An 18,353-nucleotide genomic window follows, 5' to 3' on the forward strand; every position below is an offset into this window, starting at 1 on the left:
TCAAGCCCACCCCTCCCCCCCCTCCCCCCAGACGCAGGCAGTTACAGTTCTGTGTGCTTCTCCTTGGCCTCCATTAGCTCCCGTATCTTCTGGGGTAGGATCTTCGTCCAGAACTGCAGCCTGTGGGCCTTCAGGGCTCGGCCCACTGCAGGCTGCGTGTTCAGCTGCATGTACTGCTCCTCCTGGTTGAACACAGGCCAGTGGGGCAGACCCTCGCCGTTGGGGTTCCTGTAGACATGCCCTCCCGTGGGGCAGTGTGAAGGTCACTCTGGGCCCTACCCAGCCCAGACAGAGCACCGTGACTGGGGTCAGGCAAGGCAGCCAAACAAGCTTGGGGAATGGGGGTGGGGTTCCAGAAGGAGGAAAGAAACTACCTCCCACCAGAGCGTCAGCTCCGCAGGGGACAGGGCGGCCTCTGTCCCTTCCTGATAGAGGGAGGCTCTGCAGATAACAGCACTGTCACCCCCCATCCAGGTCACCCCAAGATGGAATGAGTGTCCAGCACCCATAAGGCCCCTTTCTGTCCAGGAGGGTCCTGGAGCTGGGGAGGGGGCTGCCATGCAATTAAGGACACATCCGCTAATGAAGTCACCACAGACAAGGGGAGCCCAGGATGGGCTCAAGCCCTGCCCTCCCCACCGTGGAGGTTAAAGTAGGAGTGTGACATCTCACCCATTTCGAGCAAAGTTGGCCCAATACTTCATCATCTTCCTGCTCAGCAGCTCCTCCTCCTCAGTGAGTTGGACTACAGAGCAAGAGGACAAGGGTCCAAGTCAGGGCAACTCCAGTCCGGCATGTGGGTCATTCCCCCTCACCCCATCCCAGGCTCCTCCCTGCCATCCCAAGGCCTGGCTCTCTGCCCGCTCCCCAGGCCCTCTCCTTGCCCAAACCCCATATATTCATCCCGGCCTCTGGCTGACCCAACACTGGGCTCATCCCTGACCCAGAAGGCTCCCTTCTTCTGACAGCAGAAGGCCATTTAAGAAATAAATATGGGGCTTCCCTGGTGGCGCAGTGGTTGAGAGTCTGCCTGCCGATGCAGGGGACACGGGTTCGTGCCCCGGTCTCGGAAGATCCCACATGCCGCGGAGCGCCTGGGCCCGTGAGCCATGGCTGCTGAGCCTGCGCGTCCAGAGCCTGTGCTCCGCAACGGGAGAGGCCACAACAGTGAGAGGCCCACGTACCGCAAAAAAAAAAAAAAAAAAAAAAAGAAAGAAATATGAAAAAGAAAGAAAGCAAGGAAGGAAGGAATGAAGGAAGGGAAGGAAAGAAAGAGAGAGAAAGGAAGGAAGAAAGAAAGAAAGGAGGGAGGGAGGAAAGAAAAGAAAGAAAAAAAGGAAGAAAGAAAGAGAGAGAGAGAGAGGGAGGGAGGGAGGGAGGAAGGAAGGAAGGAAGAAAGAAAGAGGCCTTTCAAACACCCCCTCTGCACCCATGCCAGAAACCCAAGGTCAGGGTGGGGAGAGGTGGAGGGAGCACGGGTTCCAGTCTGAAGAATGCTACACTCCAATTCAAGCTCAATCTTTCTAGCTGTCACGTCTTGGACACCTGATCCCCTCCTCCCGCTGAGCCTCAGTTTCCTCGTCTGTACAGTGAGGGCAATCACCCTCACTCAGGGTCTTAGCCAATGTCCTATCCCACATCCTGGGAATGAGGAGCCTCTGAGAGACCCCCACCTAGGAAGACTCACTGTGGCTGCTCCCGAAAAGACTTCTGAAGATGAAGTGAACCTCATCTCCATGGTCTGCCCTCACGTAGCTCGGCCTGAAATCCCTGAAGAAGCTCGGCTGATGCTGGAACTCGTAGAAGTAGACAGGGGCAGAGGAACCTGGGGAGGTGCGGAAGAGGGGCCGTGACCTGGCAGCCCCTCACCTGGAGCTTTCTTGCATCACCCATGGTGATGACATAGCTAAGTCCAAAGCTGGTTGGAATCTGGACAATGGGGTGGAGGAGCCCCAGGCTGGAGCAAGGGCAGTGGGAAGGGCCTGGGTTCAAACTGTGGCCTTGGAACTTCCTAGGCTATGGTTTTAGGCAAGTCACTGAAGGTCACTGAACATGTTTCCTCCTCCGTAAAATGGGGTAAATGTCTGTCTCTTAGACTAGCCATGAGGATTTACCACGATGAAGGATATCAAGTGCCGGGCACCAATAAGTAGACATGGTCTAGGTTTTGGACACCAGTAGACCTCATCTGGCACCTGCAGCTCTGAGTGGCCCCCTAGCCAGTCTGGCCTTAGTGCAGATGTACTCACACTGCAACTTTGCTACTTGGAGTGCAGGGATCACGAAGATGCAGTCCCCCAGGATCTCATGGAACTGGATTCGGAGGGTCTGGGGGTCCTCACTGTCCCCTATGTACTCCTCCATCAACAGGTCACCAAACTCAGGCGGCATCATCTGCGCCAGGGGATCAGGAAGAGGCAGGTTAGGCAGGCTGGCGGGGCCGGGACGCAGCAGAGGCAGGACCAGGAGACGGATCCTGGGATGGGATAGGGAATCGGGGAAAGGGGCCAAGCTCTGGGCGAGGGGTGCTGCATGCACAGGATATCTGGGGGCTGGGTTTCCCGTGCCTTGGGAGAGGAAAGGAGCCCTCTCCCCATGTGGGCAGGTCCCCAGGAACCTCACCATCATTTCTGATATTTTCTGCAAGTCATCCTTTATGGTCTCTCTGTCCATTTCCTTCTGGGCGTCAGAATTGTTCATGAACTGGGTGGTGGGGGAGTCGAGTTGGAGATAGGATGGGCCTGGAGCTACGAAGCCCCGAGGCCTTCCCCCTGGATGGGCTCCCCCGCACCTGGAGGCTTGGGAGTGGGCCTCACCGAGGGGAGGATCCAACTGTACTCATCGCTGTTTACACCAATGATGCTGGGGACAGGGTGCAAGTCGGCAGAGGCCAGCAGCTCCTGGGGGTGCTTGGGCAGGAAGATCCCGTCCACCAGGCCAGGGATGATGCTGAAGGGCTAAGGGACACTCAAGGTCAGGTTGCAGACAATTTCTGATGCCGCAGACATCTTCCACCCCTTCCGGGCTCGTCCCAGAATGCTCACACCCACCCCAGCAGGTCCTATACCTGCCTCAGCATGGCCTGGCCTCGATTTCCCATCCAGGGCTGTGAGGACACCAAGGTGAGGAGCTACAGTAACTTGCCCAGGGAGGATGAAGGGCACCCAGGCTTGCCTGCCCCACACCTACTGGACCCTTCCCTCCACAGCCATGTCCATCAGTCAAACCTTGCTGATGGCCAGAATCTCCTCTTCACTCTTGTGCCGCAGGCAGTCCACCAGGGCCTCTGAGTCAACCTGGCCACAGGCAGACAGGTTGGCCACCACCTGTAAAGAGACCAGGCAGCGGCTGGCTCATGCTTCCAGGTAGGGGAGAGAGGTTTGCCCAGTGCCCCAGTTGGAGGCAGGTGTACCCCAAATCTCACAGAGTATTGTGAATGGATTCCTACAGTTTTGAAATTGTTCCAACTTCCCTGATGCTCAGAGGACTCTGCCAGGGGGGCCATCCCACCTGCCTAGATGGTCCTGCCTATGATGGGGGCCCCCAGCGCAGCAGTCTTGTGGGCCACAGAATGCACTCAGCCTCTGCACTGACAGAGGTCTGTGAATTCTGACCCTTGAACAATCCCCACATAGGTGGCTGTTTCCAAGGTCCTCTGATGGCAGGGGAGTCCTTGTTATCCCCATTTAACAGAGAGAGTAATGGAGGCTGAGAGGTAAGAGATGGGGCAGCAGGTCTGGGCTTCCCACGGTTGGGGGCACTCACTGTGGAGACCACGTCAGATGAGTTGGCGGTGAAGTTGGGCAGCAGGGCCACGCCACTCTCCATGATGGCACAGTGGAAGAGTCCTTTGGACATGGGGGACACAACATGCAAAGACACGCTCATGCCACCCGCAGACGCGCCAAAAATGGTGACATGGTCAGGGTCGCCTCCAAAGTAGATGATATTCTGCTGGACCCAGCGTAGTGCGGCCACTTGATCCAGGTAGCCCCAGTTGCCAGTTGCGTGTTTGTCTCCAGTGCTGAGAGGTGGCAGGGATGAGGGTCATGGGAGTGTCCTGGCTCCATCAGCCTGCGTTGCCGAGCCCAGCCCCAGTCTCACCTGAAGAAGCCCAGCAAACCCAGGCGGTACTGGATAACGACCACCACCACGTCCTCGAAGGCCGCCAGAGCAGAGCCGTCATACGTGGAAGCCATGCCCATGACAAAGCCACCGCCGTGGATCCACACCATCACCTGGCGCATCCAAGGCACAGACACCATATGGCTCCCACCAAGCCCAAAGCCCATCAGCGCTGCTACCTAAACCAACCACCACTTTGGCTCTGTCCTCCTAGCCACACGGACAGAGCTCCAGCAAGACAAAGTGGTGTCTTCGCGACCTAGGCTGAAGGCAACCCAAGTTCTATCAGGAAAACCGGGCCTCCCACACTTTGGGGCCCGTCCCACATACCGAAGCCCGGCTCCATTTCTCCCAGAACCCTCTCTGACATGGAAAGAAAAGGGATGTCTCTTTGATCACCCCACATGCATGCACATTAATTACAAGTGTGCTCTATTCTCATTGGCCCAACAGATAATCCATGGCTGGGGTCTCCGGCCACCGCAAAGTGCATCCCTCAGCACCTGAGTGGGTCCTGGGTATGAGTTGGTTGGGTATAGGTCCTGGGTCCCTACCAGGGCCACAGTTTCTGACGTCTGGGAGCAGCCCGGGTTCTGTGACCCTGTGCCCAGGCATCAGCCACCCATGCTGGGTAAGAAATACTCTCTTGGATCTGATAGTAAGAAGCTTCTTAACAGGGTCCACACTGCAGTGGGGCCCAGGCTGATCTTGTTCTTTTCAATCTTCTGCAGAAGAAATGTCCTCCCACCCCTTAGCCAGCTGTGGCCTGGCACTCACAGGCAGCTTAGAGCCCTCATGGGAATGCGCAGGTGTGTAGATGTTGAGGTACAGGCAGTCTTCAGACATGGAGGTAGAAGGCAGGGTCACATTCAGTAGTTTCAGAGTCATTCTTTTCACGCTAGCGAAGTCCTGCAGACACCTGGTGACCGTGGCAGGCAGTCAGTCCAGGGGCCATGCTGTGGCCATAACCAGATCCTGGGCCCAGATATGCTCCCAACTACCCTTAGTCCCACTTCCTCTGATACCTCACTCACGTGTGATCCCTCCCTAAAGCCCCTTTGCACCAAGCTACAGGCCACAGACTCTGGGGAAGCTGGGATGGAGCCTAGTCTTCCAGGAGGCCTCAAGTTTATGAGGGCCTTGGATATCAATCCTCCTGAGGTTGAGAAATCTTGACTCTGCAGGGTCTCTATGAGAACGATTGGTTGCATGTGTTGACATTCACCACCATATCACTGTACTCAGGCAGACCTGGAACAGGGGAGTAGCCTGTACACATGTGCTGCCAAAAGGAATGGATTAATTTCTCATGAGAAGGGCAGTGGGACACCCCTCATCCCAAGTCAGACTCTCAGGGAACCTCATCACTCCCACAGTTTCCAGTTTCAAGAACATATACACGCCCCTTGGTCAACGGCATCTGGCCCTGTCGGTTGGCACAGTGACTGTGCAGAGTGGGGTCTTCTGCTCCTCAGGGATCTACAGTGTCTGCTGCTAGAGTCAGGAGCTCCTACGAGGTTCAAACCTCTCCCAGAGACACCTCCTCTGGTGGCAGAGATCACCTGCCACAACCAGAACCTAGGGAGTTGTGTGTCTCTGCTTGTCCCTTCAGCTTGTGGAGCTAATGCTCTTTGAGTGCTAAGTCCTCAGTCTGGGAAAGTTACTTCACCCTTCCAAGCCCCTGCATGCTTATCAGAAAAATGCATGTGAAAATCCACCAAACTCAGAGGGAAAACTGGCTGTTTTGAAATGACATGACATGAAATGACAACTGCAGCCTGGCCCAGAGCTCAGAGTACCCTCTATCCCAGGGCTTAGAGTTCCCTGGACCCCCTGCTTACTTGGCTGGGTGGGAGGTCCCATCCTTTATACCACTCCAAGATTCCGGGGGTTCTGGGGGCGCAAACCGCAACAGCCCTAGAGGTGGCTTGGCGAAGGGAATTCCCAAGAAGGTGTGGATCCCCACATCAGTGTTCTTCACATGGACGAGGCTCCCCCGCACCTGGCCCGTGTGCGTGGTCCGCACGGGGCTGGCAGAGTCCTGGCCTGTGGGCAGAGAGATGGACATCAGGGTTGGGTCTCCCCATTTAGCCGCCCTCCCAGACTGTTGATGTCGCCACCTCCTTCCTGTCCTCAGCTCAGCTCAAGGGACACTGAGCTTTACAGATTTCCTGCCTGTAACTCTGCGCCCCCCCACCCGCAACTGCCTTCACTGCCCCAGCCTTTTCCACCATGCTCACTGAGGCTCCTTGGGGCTCGGCACCATGGTTTAGCCCCATAGTTTAGCCTCAAACAAATAGTCACAAATGAGTTTGATGGAGTGAGAGTGTCCTTTCTGCTCACTGTGTGCCAGGTCCTAGGAGGCAGCAGGAGAACTGTGGGAACCGGACAGACAAGATTCCTGTCCTTAAGGATCTCACACTCTAGGTGGCAAGAATGACATAAAGAAAGTATCCTCCAAACAAAGAGTGATAGTATGAGGAGAACTACAAAGAGAAGGGCAGCTGTGTCTAGAACATAAAAAGCACAGCCTGCTCTGCTATGGGGATCAGGGAGGCAGGAAGAGATTGAAAGTCCCCTAACAGAGAAAAAGCTGATATTATTATTTTTGTTTTTTTAATTAATTAATTTATTTTTTGCTGTGTTGGGTCTTTGTTGCTGTGCATGGGCTTTCTCTAGTTGTGGCGAGCGGGGGCTACTCTTCATTGCGGTGCACGGGCTTCTCATTGCGGTGGCTTCTCTTGTTGCAGAGCACGGGCTCTGGGTGCATGGGCTTCAGTAGTTGTGGCTCGCGGGCTCTAGAGTGCAGGCTCAGTAGTTGTGGCACACGGGCTTACTTGCTCTATGGCATGTGGGATCTTCCCGGACCAGGGGTCGAACCCGTGTCCCCTGCATTGGCAGGCGGATTCTTAAGCACTGCGCCACCAGGGAAGCCCAGAGCTGATATTCTTAATAGATAAAGAATTTCTATAAATGAATAAGAAATATGCCAGCTACGCATATTTGGTGAAAGAATATGTTCAGACAGAATAAGGAATACCAGTAAACGGCTCTTACACAAACGAGGAGATGTTCATCTCACTCATGCTAAGAGAAATGCACATTGAAATCTGACTGTGATGTCAACAACTTATTTTGTCACAGAAAGCAAGACAATCAGACATTGTATGTTTTCTGTTGGAAGTCCACTGCACCACATATGAAGTAGTCTTGTCCCCAAACAAAACAAAGCAAAACCTAAAATCTGAATCTGATCAAGCCTCTGGAATATAAATACAAGTTTACAGGCATACAGGGGACAGAGAAACAGTTAAAAGACACCCTAGGGATGTAATCAGCAAGACCCAAACTCTGTTATATGTGGAATCTAAAAAAAATGATACAGATGAACTTATTTACAAAACAGTGACTCACAGACATAGAAAACAAACTTATGGTTACCAAAGGGACAAAGGGGGGAGGGATAAATTAGGATTTTGGGATTAACACAAGCACAGTACTATATATAAAATAACCAACAAGGACCTATTGTATAGCACAGGGAGTTATACTCAATATCTTGTAATAATCTATAAGGGAAAACATTCTGAATATATAATATATATAACTGAACCACTTTACTGTACGCCTGAAACTAATACAACATTATAAATCAACTATACTTCAGGAAAAACAAAAACAAAAAAACCCTCAAACTCTGGGATACTCTCCAGAACAAACTGGTTTCTTCAACACAGCAACAAAATTACAAGAAAAATAAAAGAGAGGCAGAGGAGGAATCTGAAGATTGAAAGAGACTCATGAAATACTTCAAAAAGATAGATAATAATAAATATTGGAAAGGATGTGGAAAAACTGGAACCTTTGTATATTGCCGGTGGGAAGGGAGAATGGTGCAGGTGCTTTGGAAAACACCCTGGCAGTTTTTCAAAAGGTTAAACATAGGACTTCCCTGGTGGCGCAGTGGTTAAGAATCCGCCTCCCAACGCAGGGGTCACGGGTTCGAGCCCTGGTCCGGGAAGATCCCACATGCCGCAGCTAAGCCCGTGCATCACAACTACTGAGCCCGTATGCCACAACTACTGAAGCCCGTGCACCTAGAGCCTGTGCTCCGCAACAAGAGAAGCCACTGCACTGCAACGAAGAGTAGCCCCTGTTCGCCACAACTAGAGAAAGCTCGCGCGCAGCAACGAAGACCCAACACAGCCAAAAATAAATTAATTAATTAATTTTTTTTAAAAAAGGTTAAATATAGAGTTACCACAGACCCAGCAATCCCACTCCTAGGTATAAACCCAAGAGAATTGAAAACATATGTCCACAAAAAAACTTGTGTATGAGTGTTCATAGCAGGATTATTTATAATAGCCAAAAAGTGGAAACAATCCAAATGTCCATCAACTGATAAATGGATTGATAAGATGTACCATATCTATACAATGGAATATTATTCAGCAATAAAAAGAAGTACCGAACATGCTACAATACGGATGAACCTTGAAAATACGCTAAGTGAAAAAAGCCAGTCACAAAGGGCCACATATTGGATTATTTCATTTATACTTCCAGAATTGGTGTATTCATAGAGACAGAAATGTTGGGGAAAGGGGAATTGATGTGGTAAACTCTGTGAATATACTAAAAACCACTTAAATGGGTAAAAGTTATGCCATGTGAATTATATCTCAAATCTGTTATTAAAAAAAGCACATCTACTAATGTTTAAAGTAAGAACCTTGTTTAAATCATGGTTTTAAAAAAGTCATAAATATCATGAGATAATATGAAATAAGAATATTTGACTAGATGTTTGATTACATTAAGAAATTATGAGAGACATATATTTCTTCTTTTAGTAGGACATGATAAAAAAAATTACAGGTGAGGGGCTTCCCTGGTGGCGCAGTGGTTGAGAGTCCGCCTGCCGATGCAGGGGACATGGGTTTATGCCCCGGTCCGGGAAGATCCCACATGCCGCAGAGTGGCTGGGCCCATAAGCCATGGCCGCTGAGCCTGCGGTCCGGAGCCTGTGCTCCGCAATGGGAGAGGCCACAACAGTGAGAGGCCCGCGTACCGCAAAAAAAAAAAAAATTACAGGTGATATGATGTCTGAGATTTGCTTCAAATAATGGTGCAAAGGAGAGGTGATAATCCAGACAAAACTAAGTTGCCCAGGTCTTGATAACTGTTAAAGGTAGATCATGGTACACTGAGTTTGTTATATTATTCTTGCTACCTCAGATGAGGAGCCCTGCAGTGCTGTATGACCTCGGGCAGTCCTGACCCTCTCTGTGCCTCAGGGCGCAGGGAGGTATCCAGTCAGTCTCCCAGTTCCCCTGGTGTTATCTCCACTGGCTCCCACCTCCCTGGCACCTCTCCTCCTGCAGGCTCAGGCTCTGCTTCTGCAGAATTTGGCAGATTTGAGCCTGGTTTCATAATAAAAAGTAAAAAAAAAGAAAGAAAACAACAAAAAAAATCCTTATGGAACTATATTACCCTACACCCATTAGATTAACGTGGATGAATGCACCTGACGACACCTGGTGTGGGTGAGGCCGGAGTTAGCAGCTATTCACATGCTCCACAGAGGGCAACTGAACAATGCCTTTCCAAGTCAGAAGACTCATCCTTCTCCCGAGGAACACGCTGTCTACATAAGTCCTTTGTGGGATGTAACGTCTGCCCATGTAATTCACTGCCTCCACCGACCTTTAATGCTTGATGTTTGTTATAGCAAAAGACAAAACCTGCTAAAATGTTCCTGAGCAGAGGCTAGTTACACCAAGGATGCTTCCTCCTTGAAGAGAAGTCCTTTCATTAAACACTATGAATAAGTTCTACCATGTGGGCATGTGGAGAGGTCACTCCGTGTGTCAGGAAGTGGAAAAGCCAGGGACCAAAAAGGGAGGCAATGTGTGACCATTTGGGTGAAAACCAAGGATGCATGCACACATCCATTCTTGGGTAAACTCCTGGTTAGTGTGTGGAAGGCCCTGGGGACCTAGATGGTCCCTGCCTATAAGCCAGGACTGGGTGGGAAAGGAGAGGGTCAGACCCATCATCTGTGCTTGCCAGTTCTTCTTTTCTGAAAGTGGGTCCCATCCAACATAGCAACATTTTTAGAAAGAGGCATCAGCGAGGCCTCGCAGATCGTGGCGCTGCAAGGTTCCAGTGACCTCTTAGAGCCTGGTGAGCAAGGGGTAAGGGCAGAAGCACGATGGGTTGGGCCTCGGGGTAGTCCTGAGTGTGGACGCTACCCAGGCAGATTCGACTGGGAAGGGAGAGGATAATCAGGTTCCACAGGCAGAGCCCGTTTGGATTAGAGGATCACGCCCTTCAAGAGGAGCGCAGGGGACTTCCCTAGTGGCCCAGTGGTTAAGACTCCACACTCCCAAGGCGGGGTGGGGTGGGGGTGGGGGTGGGTTCGATCCCTGGTCAGGGAACTAGATCCCACATGCTGCAACTAAAAGATCCCATGTGCTGCAACTAAAGATCCCGCATGCTGCAAGGAAGATCCTGCACGCGGCAATGAAGATCCAGCATGCTGCAACTAAGACCCGGCGCAGCCAAATAAATAAATTTTTTTTTTTAAAAGAGGGGGCACAGGAGCTGGAGCTGTGCCCAGGTGCCGTGCCCACATAGTGTAAGCTATAAAGGCTACCAGTAAGGGCTGGCACAAAGAGAGATCACCTTTGCCCTGGAGGTCAAGACCTGCCCTCATTCGGGGTGGGTGCATGGGGTGAAGAGAAGCACGTTTAAGTCTGTCTGATAGTAGGATGTGGTGGCTGGGGGATGGGGGCTTCTGTAGGCTTAGCCAGTAACCTTGCCCAGGGCTCCTGTGGAGAGGGGCTCAGTGGGTGTCAGGACACCCCTCTGGCCAAGGGCAGAGCCAAATGGTGGCGGGAAGGTATAATTATTGTTGTTATTACCCCCGTCAGCACCAGCTCCACCACAAACACTCGCAGAGAAATGTCCCAAATAACTCCCCAGCCCCGGCGATGCTCAGAGCCCCTAGGGCCTGCTTGCGCCTTGGGGTAGTGCGACTTGGGGCAGCCCAAACTCTCTCTGCGCCTCAGGGGGCGCAGAGATGGCGTCGTATCCCTCACACGGTTCTGGTGCTGGAACTCTCCACCGGCTCCCACCTACCGGACGCCTTTCCTTCCGCAGCCTCAGGTCCTGCCTCTGCAGAATTTGGCAAATCCTACCCCGGTACCTGCCGCCCCGCGTCGGAGCCTCACCCTGGCCCGGGACAAGGAGAAGCAGGACCCCGAAGGCCACGGCTCTCAGCCGCTTGCGAAGTCGGTCCAGCTGCATCGTGGGCTCACAGGTCTTTTTTGCACTACCGACGGACATGCTGCTTTTCACCAGGAGGCTGCGCAGGGACGCATCCAGCCTGAGTGTCTCGCCCAGGCCTGGACTTTGTACTGGGAAGGGAGTAGGCGGGGAAAGACGGGTTTGGCAGGAAAGCAGGACAGAACGGGTAAAGGCCAGGGGCAGGTAGGGGCTAGCACAGCCGCTTCCCCTCTGTCCTCTTGGGCCTCCTCCGCAGGGACCTTGAGGCTTCTGCAACCCCTCCGCAATACCAAGAACCCTCTCCACAAACCTGCGTTCACTGTCCTTATAGTCACAGGCCCGACAAGTGTGTTCCGAGGGGGAGAGAGAGGGAGCAATAATCTGTGATTGGGGAAACCAGGAGAGCTTCCTTGACGAGGTGCACGATCAGGATTCCCATAGACAGATAAATAAAAACGACCTTCGTTCAGAGTGAAAGGAACCGCCCGAGTAAAGGCAGGGAAGTCTGACGGCCCTTCATTCCAAAAACTCCTCCTTGCTTTCGGGGATCGATTTCCTGGGTCCGCCTTCATTCCCCTATTGTCCCTGGTCTGAGGGTCTCTGTGGGCCCTCCTCCCTACTCGGCAAAGGCCGGCCTTCTGAAATGCACACCTGACTGTGGCACTCATCTTAAGGACACTCTCAACCCCACCCCGTGTCTTTCCCTGTCCCCACCTCCCGTCAAAATCGAGGTCACGGTTCTTTATCCATTGGACAAACATTTGAAGAACGTCTTTAGGGCCGCACGCTGGGAACCGGGAGAGCACTCCCAGGCCCAAGGTGCAGCGGGGCCTGCAGGTGCGTCACTGGGAAGTTCGGAAACGCAGTGAACCGTGCCAGGACAGAGGCAACTCTGGGCGCCCGCCCAGCCTAAGGGGCAGGCCTCTCGGAGGAAGTGATGCCTGACGGTACGCCTGGCTCAATCTCAAGACGGGTCTATAGTGCCCTAGCCTTGGCCTGCGGCGCCAGGCACCCTCCCGGTTCGCACACCGTGGTCCCTTCTCTGTGTCTTTGTTGGAGCGCTCGGCATTTTCTCGGATCCGCGTAGAGAGCGCGCTGAGGCAGCCGCCCCACACAAACCGCAGGCGGCATACCAGCAGGGCCGGGTGTCCCTCGCGTTACCCCGTCGCCACGCCACGCCACGCCCCCTTCCCGTTCCCCGGAAATGCACCGTAGGAGCGGAAGCGCCCGCCTGCAGTTGCCGGCAGCAGTTCCGTGATGGTGGGCGGCGGCGGGATGGGGGGCGGCCTCCTCGAGAACGCGAACCCCCTCATCTACGAGCGCTCTGGGGAGCGGCCAGTGACCGCGGGCGAGGAGGACGAGCAGGTTCCAGACAGCATCGACGCGCGCGAGATCTTCGATATCCGCCGCTGCCGGGCGCGGGCGGGTTCGCGGGGGCCTGGGAGGTGGTGGGATGAAGTGATGTCCAGTAGTCGGTGGAGCTGTAGTAGGGACGGGCAGTCCCGGAGGGGGGTTCTGAGTGGGCAGAGGCGCAGAGTCCCCTTTCCTTCACTTGCCACATCTGATTCGCTCCATCAATGACCCGGAGCATCCACTGACGCTGGAAGAATTGAACGTGGTAGAGCAAGTCCGGGTTCAGGTGAGTCACTCGCAGCGTCCAGGGGAGCGACTTGCTCGGGAGAGTCAGAAGGGCTCAGCTGTGCACCAGGGGCCTGGCGTTCTCTCAGCTCACGGACTCCTCAGGGGATCTTTGGAACGGGGTGTGTGTGTGTGTGTGTGTGTTGTGTGTGTGTGTGTGCCCATTTTATGGATGAGGAGACTGAGACGCATACTGATTAGATGACTTACCTGAAGCAACAAACTAAGAAGAGGGTCAATGGGCTGGACGGGCCATGACTCCTAACATCCCACCTCTCCAACCAGGTGAGCGACCCCGAAAGCACAGTGGCCGTGGCCTTCACACCCACCATTCCGCACTGCAGTATGGCCACACTTATTGGCCTGTCCATCAAAGTCAAGCTTCTGCGATCCCTTCCCCAGCGTTTCAAGGTAAGGTGGAACTGAGCCCTGGGGGTGGGGCAGGCATGAATGTCTGCTACTGAGGAGGACATGGAGAGCATGAACTTGAACATCCGAGTGAGATCTGGAAGGATCCCAGCTAGCAGAGATGAAACTGGGAGGAGGCTTTCCAGTTGGATGGGACAAGACTAAAGACCCAAGCTGGAAAGTGCAGAAAAGTAGTGAGGAGTGTGGCAGGAAGGGCAGTAGGGAGCTGTAGATAAGTTTGGAGCAGGGATGGGACGCAGGTGGGCCTTTAAGTCAGCAGCAATTGACCAGTCCTTTGGGTAGAGATGGAATGGCTGTGAGTGGGTTTGGGGTGTAATGGAAGGGCCGGAGTCCAGAGGCATGATTAGGAAGAAGGATCAAATGGAGGTGGTGAGTGGGGAGAGGGGAAAAGGGGGTAGCCAGGTGTGTGAGTGCTCAGGCCCCACCTATCTCCCTCCCAGCTGGACGTGCACATTACACCAGGGACCCATGCCTCGGAGCATGCAGGTAAGTATGGGCTGGTGTTGAGGCATTAGCCCGGAGGCTCCCCGCTTGCCATGGTGGTCTGTAGGGCAAGATTAGGGGGACGGTTGGGGGTTTGGCAGTAGGTGGGTGACTCCCCAGTGGAGGTGGCAGCCTAGACCTAAGCTGGCCTGACTTGAGTGTCCTGTGTTTACCATGTTCTCCCACTCCTGCCCTCTCCCTCTCCTAAGTACACAGGACCAGGGTTGTCAGGCTTTATAGTATAGGAAGCAGACATGAGTGGCCAGGTGGGAAGGGGTCACAAGAAGGTAGGGTAGGTGTGGGCTCAGGTGGTTGGGGTAGCCTGACCAAGGTTTGGGATCCTGGGAAGGCGGCGACAGGAGGGCTTTGTTGGTGGGGGTATAAATATATTTCACCACTCTCTTCTTTCCACCCAGTGAACAAGCAGCTTGCGGATAAAGAGCGGGTGGCAGCCGCCCTAGAGAACACCCACCTGCTGGAGGTTGTGAACCAGTGCCTATCAGCCCGCTCCTGAGCCTGAATTTTTGCTCCCAGCCCCACGCAGGGCTCATGGCCTTGTTTTCTTGAACCACTGACAATAAGAAACTAACATTTTGCATTTTGTAATAAACCCTTAATTTATATTCATTTCCCAGCATGCCTGAGAGTCTTTCATCTCAGTGGGGGTCACTCCGGGTTTGGGGTAGGGGTGGTAGTGAGTGCCTATACAGGCTGGGTCGATGAGGTTTGGTTCATTTTTTAAATTTCTCCCAATGGTTTGATTAGGAAAAGTTGCAAGTATGCCAAAAAATTGAAAGAATATTGTAGTGAACACTTTTGTATACCCACCACCTAGATTTAACAGTTGTTAACATGTTGCAACTTTGGTTCTATTTATGTGTGTGTAGAATATAAATATACTTGAAAGTAAGCTGCAGACACATGACCCTTCACTTCTCGGTACTTCATCCTGTGTCTCCTAAGAATAAGCCTGTAACCACAGTACTGTTATTTGGCCCCTAAATGAACAATTCTCTGACACTAATATCTAATATCCAGGCATGTATGAATTTCTCCCAAAACGTCATTCATAGTTGTTTTTTAAGTCAGGCTCCAGTCAAGTTTCGTGTATTGCATTTGGTTGTCATCTCTCTTTAGCCTCTTCTAGAACTGTCTCCCTGCCTCCCTACCTTTTAATCTTTCTTGACACTGACTATTTTGAAAAGCCCAAGTGAGTTGTCCTGGAGAAGTCCCACAGTCTGATTTGTTGTTTTGTCTGCTGTTGTAAACTAGAAGTTGGTTGAGTTCAGGTTTGAGTTGACTAGTGAGAACCTTGCCCAGGAGTGTGTATGTATCCTTAGCATCCACCAGTAGCTGTGAGATACCAGCTTGTCCCCACTGTTGGTGATGATCAGTTTGGTCCCCTGGTCAGGGCAGTGCCAGCAGATCTCTCTGCTGAAAGCCATCGGAAGCACTGTCTCCACCAGCAGCCTGGGAAACGTGTGGCACCCCAGGTGCTCAGGTCTGGGGCCTCTGCCTCGCCGAGCACAGTTGGTCACCAGGATAGACCGTGGGGCTTAGGCCTTGGATCAGCCAGTCAGGAGTCCTAATGTCACAATCCCCTGCCTGCATTTCCTTCTCCGAGGAAAAATGCGGATATTAAGAAGACTTGCCCACCTGGTGGGCAGAGGCCTCAGCAGGGACCCTGGCCGCTTGGCAAATCTGTTCTTGGGGGCCTTCTGACGACATTGGACCTGTCCTGAGAGTGGGCATTGGCCAAAGGTTTTATATATACTATCTAGTCCGTCAGTCCTCAGGCCAGCCCTGTGTGGCCGCTGCTGCTCTTTATCATCTCTGTTCTGCAGATGAGGAAAGAAGAATCTAGAATAAGTAACTGACTCCCCAAGACCTCCAGTTAGGGAGTAGAGGAACCTCAGCTGGTCAGCAGGTACTGCTCAGCTGGCAGGGGGTGCTGTTGCCTAGCTGGAGGGGCCTACGCCCACCTCCAACCCCCACTTGCAGGCGGGAGTAGCTTCGCCACCTAGTGACCGAGATCTGGCTGCTCAGAGGGGTGAAGCCATCGACCCATGTCACCCAGTTTCTTCATGTGTCATGTGGGGAGACACAATAGCTTACGACTGCTCTGGAGATTTAAAATGGATCTGGGACCATTTCAGGTGATCTTCCAGGCAGAGTACCTCCCATTTCCACAGATGAAGAAGCTCAGTGCTCCAGAGAGGCAGGAGGCCCCCCGGGGCCCCGCAGGCCCCAGGGAGCCTCCCCAACCACCAATACCCAGCTGTAGGCTTTACGACGTGTGTACTTCTGCACTGACAGCCCGCTGTGTCTAGGTGTCTGTGGTGTCTGTGTTCACCTGGGGGTGGGAGGTCACGGGGGAGGCAGGTGTCACTGAGTCATTCAGCTGGCTCTCCTGGCAGCCAGGCCACGGTGGACGAGGGTCATCAAGCTGCTCGTATCCAGCTGGCATATCAGATTGTCCCCTTGTCAGTCTTGACTCATCTGTGCGTGGCCCACGGCTGCCTGCAGGGACACCATTTGTGAATCCTGGGCTAGTGCCCGGGGAACTTTCTGGAATCCCAGCTGCTGTCTGAGAACATGGGGGTGGGAGGGGTGGGGTGAAGTTTTAGGTCCCTGAAGCCCTGCACCAGGGGTGTGTGGCTGTGCTGTTTCTGGCCTGTGACTTCTCAGGCCTCGGTTACCATGTCTACAAAATGGGAACAACAAATCATAGCTGAGTGAGACGGACCCAGAGATTAGATGACATGTACGAACAGGCCCAGCTATGTCCATTTTTGCTCATCCTCATTCCCAAAGCACAAGGGCCTGGCACACAGTAGTAGGTATCCAGCACAGGTCAGTGGAATGAATGAATTGAGACTTAGAACAGAAGAACTGGGGCATGGGAGCTGTGGTGTAAGGACGGCCGGGAATATTGAAATCCAGCCAAGTTGCCTTTGCAGCATTTTGCTACCCGAGGGAAGGGGAAGGGCATGGGGTCCCACAGAGAAAAGGTGGGTATGGGGGAGAGGGGAGAGGTATCTGCATCTGCCCCTCTCCTGGGCAGACCACCATTCTGGAGAGAATGGAGCAGAAGCAGGAAAGAAGAAGCAGGAGAGGACCCAGGGATTCACTCAACCTGTCCTGTCCAACTATGGGTGATAATAAAAGTGTTCATATCGAGATATTACTATAGGCTAGACATGTGCCAACCACCTTACCTCTGCATTTTGTGTTATTTATATCTTATAACAACCCCCATGAAGACATTATCCCTGTTCTACACAAGCGGGAACTGAGGCTCGGCCAAGCTAAATGGGCAGGGGTGAAACAGCTAGTGAGGTGCAGAGCTGGGATTCGGAGGCTGGGCTATCCTAGGGGTATTCAAGCCTCAGTTTGCTCCTTCTGGGCAGCCAAGCTCAGCCCAGAGAACTGAGAGGACCAGGAGGTGGGAATGGGGGTGTTTCAAGGTCATGTCCTGGTACGGTTCCCCGGGCCCCTGGCCATACCGATGCTTGTGATGGGTCTGGCCTGTTGCAGAATGCTTGGGGCCTGAGTGGCCCAATGTGGATGCAGTTCCCTTGGCAATGAGGAAACATTGCTGAGGTCAAGAGCTTAGATTATCAGAGGGGAAACCCAGCCCTAATTCCTTGCATGGCTCCCTGCTTGGAAGGACCACAGCTACCCTCCACACCCACCCTCTGTTGGACATCCAGGGGCTCTTGTCAGCAGCAAGGTCATGTGTAAGGTGGTTAGGAGGGGCCATAAGCAGCCCAGCAGCGTTCCTGATGGGAAGTAGTTTGCTGGCTCTTAAAACTTTTGTTCCTTTTGTTTTGCTTTGTTGTTTTTTAATTTTTTGGCCGTGCCACACGGCCTGTGGGATCTTAGTTCCCCAATTGGGGATCGAACCCGTGCCCCCTGCACAGGAAGCGCAAGGTCTTAACCACTGGACTGCCAGGGAAGTCCCAAGACTTTCGTTCTTTAACAGAAGGCTTAACCCATGACTCCCTCTTCCCTCTGGATCTCGTCCAGGAAGCTAGAGCCAACATGGGATTGCCCAGGCCTCCAAGACCCCCCAGGCCATGTGAAGAACACAAATAGATAGATCACCCCTCAGTCCAGGCCTTGTCTAACTTTGAGGACCTCAAGTACCAGAGGGGCCTGCATGAACCCTCTTAACCAGGCCCTCCTCATTCCAAGGCCCTCTCAGATGTTGCCAAGGAAACTGATGCAGCAGTCAGACAGACCTGACCCAGGTCTCCATGACAACCTACAGCAGCCCACTAGGATCCATCCCTCCGTGATGTCACCTGAGCCCTGAATGGGTGCCCCCCACCCCCACCACACTCGTCACAATCATACGTCACTCTAATAGCGAGTCCCTGTCA

At 53.1% G+C, this 18,353-nt stretch overlaps 2 protein-coding genes across 4 annotated transcripts; one reads left to right on the forward strand and one right to left on the reverse strand.

The window, feature by feature from the left end:
- Positions 1-41: 41 nt before the first annotated feature.
- Positions 42-12,630, reverse strand: CES2 (carboxylesterase 2; the record flags this gene model as incomplete). 3 transcript variants are annotated; one of them, XM_079906469.1, is made up of 13 exons in its annotated part: positions 12,448-12,630; positions 11,364-11,549; positions 5,967-6,171; positions 4,903-5,044; positions 4,105-4,238; positions 3,766-4,024; positions 3,228-3,326; positions 2,817-2,957; positions 2,623-2,703; positions 2,250-2,394; positions 1,688-1,825; positions 673-745; positions 42-228 (listed from the first exon to the last, which is right to left on the reverse strand). In XM_079906469.1, the coding sequence occupies exons 1-13, from the start codon at positions 12,485-12,487 to the stop codon at positions 42-44; spliced, it is 1,830 nt and encodes a 609-aa protein (XP_079762595.1). In that variant the 5' UTR covers positions 12,488-12,630. The 3 variants fall into 3 exon arrangements, 2 of the variants coding, with proteins under 2 accessions (XP_079762595.1, XP_079762594.1); XM_079906468.1 differs by having other exon boundaries at positions 11,729-12,523; XR_013825183.1 differs by lacking the exons at positions 42-228; positions 673-745; positions 1,688-1,825 and having other exon boundaries at positions 2,369-2,394; positions 2,792-2,957; positions 11,729-12,523.
- On the forward strand, positions 12,574-15,342 carry CIAO2B (cytosolic iron-sulfur assembly component 2B). The gene is made up of 5 exons (XM_079906481.1): positions 12,574-12,817; positions 12,978-13,057; positions 13,342-13,467; positions 13,926-13,971; positions 14,385-15,342. The coding sequence occupies exons 1-5, from the start codon at positions 12,676-12,678 to the stop codon at positions 14,480-14,482; spliced, it is 492 nt and encodes a 163-aa protein (XP_079762607.1). The 5' UTR covers positions 12,574-12,675; the 3' UTR covers positions 14,483-15,342.
- The last annotated feature ends 3,011 nt before the right edge of the window (positions 15,343-18,353 follow it).

This window comes from Stenella coeruleoalba (genome assembly GCF_951394435.1).
Source record: "Stenella coeruleoalba genome assembly, chromosome: 20".
In the NCBI taxonomy this organism is placed as follows: domain Eukaryota; kingdom Metazoa; phylum Chordata; class Mammalia; order Artiodactyla; family Delphinidae; genus Stenella; species Stenella coeruleoalba.

Coding starts and splice junctions, on each gene's coding strand:
- CIAO2B (XM_079906481.1), top strand. CDS start 12,676: ATGGTGGGCGGCGGCGGGATGGGGGGCGGCCTCCTCGAGAACGCGAAC. Junction 12,818..12,977: donor CGACGCGCGCGAGATCTTCG/ATATCCGCCGCT, acceptor TTCACTTGCCAC/ATCTGATTCGCTCCATCAAT. Junction 13,058..13,341: donor TAGAGCAAGTCCGGGTTCAG/GTGAGTCACTCG, acceptor CTCTCCAACCAG/GTGAGCGACCCCGAAAGCAC.